Below are 5,317 nucleotides of genomic sequence, written 5' to 3' on the forward strand. Positions count from 1 at the left end.
TGGCCTGCTGTGTTCATCCAGCTCCACACCTTGTTATCTCAGACTCCAGCATCGGCAGTTCCTACTATCTCTCAGCAGTGGTGAAGGGCTATTTTTCCAAACAGGTTTTCAGTGAAGCTCCCCAGGGATCAGTGTTAGGACCTCTGCTCTTCCCGATATATATTATTGAGCTAGACACTGGTGTACAGGGCATAACTGCGAAATCCACAGATAATATAAAACTTGGAAGCATGGTAAAGTCTGAAGTTGAATGGCGGAGAACTTCATAAAACTGGTGGAATGTGCGGACAAGCCCTAGCCTTTTCCTTGGGTATGTTGCCATAGCTGCTGCCAAAATTGATCCCCTGCCCCACCAGATGCCACCTATGCTCTTATGCTACCCCATGTTAAATATTGCCCTACTTGATGTCTCCCCTCCCTGCTCTCCCAAACTCAACTTTTACTCCTACAGCTCTACTGGTTCTACCCCTGTCCCTGATTAACACTTGGCAAAAAATAGTGGCCATAAAAAATGATACATTGTTGTGTTTAGCTGTCATTAACTAGGCCACACGAATGCCTTTACCTCGTTGGAATGGGTCCTGTTTTGATGCTTGGCCCGGTCTGAAGCATTAGAGAATGCCTTATTGCAGCCTTCATGCTCACAGATGTATGGTTTCTCTCCAGTGTGAGACCGCAGGTGGGTTTTCAAGTTCTCTAGTCTGGAGTAAGCCTTATTGCAACTTTCAAACTGGAAATATATACATACACACGGAAACATAAAGACGAAGAATTGAAATGTCCATTGTATAAGTGACTTGTTTGTCAGCTTGCAATCAACTTCAGCAATAATTCAATAGAAACTGGGACTTACGGTACATTTATGTGGTTTCTCTCCTGTGTGTCGCCTCATATGAACCACAAGCATGTACTGGGCCTTAAACGGTCTCTGCTCCCTCGAACACTCTTGCCAGTGGCAGACAAACTCCTTCCTCTCTCCGTGAATGTGCTCATTGTTGATATGCTGCAAATGATAGACAGTCAGAGTCGCTGAGTCCCAGCCTTTGCTGCTCTCACACGACCTCGCCAATTCCAAAAGACCCTCAGTCAGAATTTTGTTGAATAATTCAAGCACTGTGCCATTTTAACTCAGTTGTCATTCCTTGCTTGGTAGTACAGAACTTACACAATGCTAAAATGAGACCCAAAATCAAACCTTTCTGTCCTGCACTTATCAGGACTGCGATACAAGAGACCAAAATTGAAAAGGGAACACTAATTTATACAGCATGAGAAGGGGTTGTTGATTGGTTGGACCATGGTTGTCAATGGAGATGTGACAGCAATGGTTACCCTGCCCATCTTAGTTATCTGATTAAACTCAGACAAGGTAGACTCTGATTGATCAGGGCATTGCCATGGAGAATGTAGCAGGGATTGGCAGGCTCCATAACTCTTTCCTCAACAAAAAAGCTGCGATGCATCATATCTCTTTTGCCGACAAAGAGCAGGGCTGTGTGTGAGTACAAGCAGCTTCGTGTATACGTCAATAAATCATGCTGTGAGTCTAACTGATAAATTAGTTTCCAGTGTCATTTTCAGCACAGTGTAATACTTAGCACAGATTATCGAATAAGTGTTGTTCAATAGCAGAATCACTACTGAAGATTGGTTTGGGGTCAAAGGCTGGTTGGGCACTGCCAGCACTCTGCCCACTGTGGATGGTCAAAGGGACATGTTGCTTGTCAGGCTTTGCCACTCACAGGGACATACAGCCTACATACCTGGCATCATATGGGTACTGAAACTCATATACCACATTGCTCCAACCAAAGCAAAATACTGCAGATGCTGGAAATCTGAAATAAAAAACACAATTTGCTGGAAAAACTCAATAGGTCTGGCAGCATCTGTGCAGAGAGAAACAGAGTTAACATTTCTGAGTCCAAAGTTCTGCAGAAGAGTTTTTGGATTTGACGCATTAACTTTATTTCTCTCACTCCAGATACTGCCATGCCTGCTGAGTCTCTCCAGTACTGTCAGCTTATAAATGACATCGCTTTTTGTGTGGTCAATAAAATGTCTTTTTCCCTTGATGGCAGCACTGTGCTGATGGAAAAAATATTTAATGATGGAAATATGTGTTTACTGCAAAGCAACAATGTGAGACAACTAACATTGCCTGTTGCTGTTTGAGACAGCTACACTCCAGGTACATCCACAAAGCTGTTAGTGAGGCAGTTTGAAGACTTTGACCCAGCGACAGTGGAGGAACAGTGACCTATTTCCAAGTCAGGATGGTGTGTGGCTCGGAGGGGAACCTGCAGTTGGTGGTGTTCCCAAGTATCTGCTGCCCCTTGTCCTTCTAGGTAGACAGGTCATGGGTTTGGAAGGTGCTGCTGAAGGAGCCTTGGAGAGTTACTGCACTGCATCTCGTGGATAAGACCATTAGGTGTAGGAGCAGAAGGAGGCCATTCAGCCCATCGAGTCTGTTTCACCATTCAATGAGCTCATGGCTGATCTGATCATCCTCAACTCCACTTTCCTGCCTTTTCCCCATAAACCCTCGATTCCCTTCCTGATTAAAAATCTCTCTATCTCAGCCTTGAATACACAATGACCCAGCCTCGACAGCCCTCTGTGGTAAAGAATTCCACAGATTCACTCCCCTCAGAGAGAAGAAATTCCTCCTCATCTCTGTGTTAAATGGGCCACCCCTTATCCTGAGATTATACCCTCTGGTCCTAGACTCTCCCACAAGGGGAAACAACCTCTCCACATCTACACTGTCACGTCCCCTAAGAATGTTTCAATAAGGTCGCCTTTTATTCTCCTAAACTCCATTGAGTACAGGCCCAACCTACTCAACCTCTCCTCATAAGTCAGTCCCTCCGTACCTGGGATCAGCTGAGTAAACTTTGCACTGCCTCCAATGCCAATCTATCTTTCCTTAGATAAGGGGCCCAAAACTGTTCTCAGTATTCCAGCTGGGGGTCTGTCTTACATAGCTGTCGAAAAGCCTTACTTCTGTACTTCATTCTCTTTGAGCGAGGCTGAAAGGAGAGGGACTGGAGGGAAAGAGTTGTGGGAGACTGGGGTGAGAACGAAGGTGAGGCTGACAAGACTGAGACCCAGGGAGTGAGGTTGGGATGCTGGTGGGGAGAGCAGGTTAAACAACGGAATAGTGGATGCTATTGTAACGAGCACTGTGCCAATTGGATGATTTAATAACAAACAGTTTTGTTTTAGAGAGTTTTGCATTTATATGTTATCATATCTCAAATGATCTTACCCACCGTGAATTACTTGAGGTGCAGTGACTGTGTTAGAGATGAACATATAACATTTATGTTTATGCTTCATGTTTAATGGAGCATTGATTGTTAATGAGAGTATAGCCCTATTCTTTGAACTCTGTTTCTGTGTGAGTCCACATAGGAACAGACAATAGTGTCGCTGTAAGGAGTTATTGAGAATGGAAAAGGGGCCCCTGAAAGCTACAAAGTAGCCCTCAAGAAAATCTTAAAAGGAGTGCTCGAAAAAAGAATTGATGCCTACTTTGCACTTTTAAGGTATTAGCCTTTGAGGTGATCTTTTGTAAGCAGGACAGTGATATCAATTCTCATCAGCCTGAGAAAAGCAGGCTCACAGTGCATAAGGTCAAAGTGACCAGTCCAAAGTCCAGAGTTACTGACTCTGATTGGCTGTAGACCTAAATGATCTCACCACCAGACCGTTTCACCCCACTCCCAGCACCCCCAGCCCATCCTCTGCCCCCCTGGCATCGCTCAGCTGATGTGCCCAGCATCAAGATGCCCATCCTTCCCCTGCCAAGGGGGGAGGTGAACAGTGGATGACAGTAGTCAATCTTTTCCCCTCCTTCCATCACAAATAAAGCAAAAATGTTCACATGAAATGCAATAAAAATCAACTTTTTTTTTCAATACCCTTGTCATTTACAGCAGGGGCCTGAAGTTTCCAGAACAATCCTGGGGGCTTGCCTCACACAGATATTTTTGGTTTCATTTATAATTGAAAGGCGCCACAATGTTTATTTAATTACTCACATGCACAAGCTGGTCTTGAGCATCGAATTCTTTACTGCAGCCTTCCCAGTGACAGTTTGTCTCATAGACGGCTGGCTCTTGTTTCCCATCATCCTTGTCTCCATCATCTCTTCCCAGCAAATGATCCTGTTAGAAATCATTGCTAAATGAGGACAGATCGATAGCGGTTTCCATGGTAATTGCAAGGGCACGCCCTCTCTCGCTTATATCTCGCTGTTGTCTCTGTGTTTCTGCTTCTCTCTCTAACTATTGCTTTATTGTTTTCTTCTTCTCCAAGGTCAGAAATCATACAACACCAGCTTATAGTCCAACAAGTTTATTTGAAATCACAAGCTTTCGGAGTGTAGCGCCTTCGTCAGGTGAAGGATCATAGAATTCCTACAGTGTGGAAACAGGCCCTTCGGCTCAACAAGTCCACACCGACCCTCAGAGCATCCCACCCAGACCCTCACCCTCTAACCCACCTAATCCACACATCCCCGAACACTATGGCCAATTTAGCATGGCCAGTCCACCTAACCTGCACATCTTTGGATTGTGGGAGGAAAGCGGAGCACCCTTCGAAGGAGCAGTGCTCCGAAAGCTTGTGATTTCAAATAAACTTGTTGGATTATAACCTGGTGTCGTGTGATTTCTGACCTTATCCACCCCAGTCCAACACCAGCACCTCCACTTCATCTTTTTCTCCAGTCAGTTTCTTTTATTCTCCTTCTCACTGTCTTTTTTGTTTCTACTTCTTTCTCCCATTCACCTCTTTCCTCCAGTCTCTGTTCCCTCAATGTGGTGGTTCAGCATTGTTTACAGTTAGTGGGCACTCAAACCACTTCTAAAACTGTTGCCACTAACCTTTGGAATCTGGCAGAACTTTAGAGGCTGAAGTGGAGTCAGCCTTGGGTTGGGTGGAATTGGGAGCATGTGGTTCTTTATTGGTCTGGGAAACACTCGGGATCAGAGGGATCTTGATGTATATGTACACAGGTCCCTCATGGTATCAGGACAGGTGGATAAATTGGTGAAGAAGATATGTGGGATACTTGCCTTTACTAGCCAAGGCATGGGGTTTAAGAGCAGGGACATTATGCTGGAACTGTGTAAAATGTTGGTTAGGCCACAGCTAGGGTATTGTGTGGTTCTGGAATCCACATCATAGGAGGGATGTGACTCCACTGGAGAGGGCACAGAGGAGATTCACCAGGATGTTTCCTGGGCTGGAGAGTTTCAGTGATGAAGAGAGATTGGACAGACTGGGGTTGTTTTCCTTACAGCAGAGG

The 5,317-nt window shown here is 45.0% G+C and overlaps 1 protein-coding gene across 1 annotated transcript in view; it reads right to left on the reverse strand.

Moving 5' to 3' along the window:
* The window catches only part of gli1 (GLI family zinc finger 1), a 32,543-nt gene that overhangs the window by 13,765 nt on the left and 13,461 nt on the right, over positions 1-5,317 (reverse strand). The window contains exons 5-7 of the mRNA XM_048618967.1: positions 4,047-4,172; positions 854-1,003; positions 566-730 (exon numbers count right to left, since the gene is read on the reverse strand). Of these exons, the coding sequence (XP_048474924.1) occupies positions 566-730; positions 854-1,003; positions 4,047-4,172 (441 nt within the window). The remainder of the gene's footprint in view (positions 1-565; positions 731-853; positions 1,004-4,046; positions 4,173-5,317) is intronic.

This window comes from Rhincodon typus, chromosome 41 (assembly GCF_021869965.1).
Source record: "Rhincodon typus isolate 14 chromosome 41, sRhiTyp1.1, whole genome shotgun sequence".
In the NCBI taxonomy this organism is placed as follows: domain Eukaryota; kingdom Metazoa; phylum Chordata; class Chondrichthyes; order Orectolobiformes; family Rhincodontidae; genus Rhincodon; species Rhincodon typus.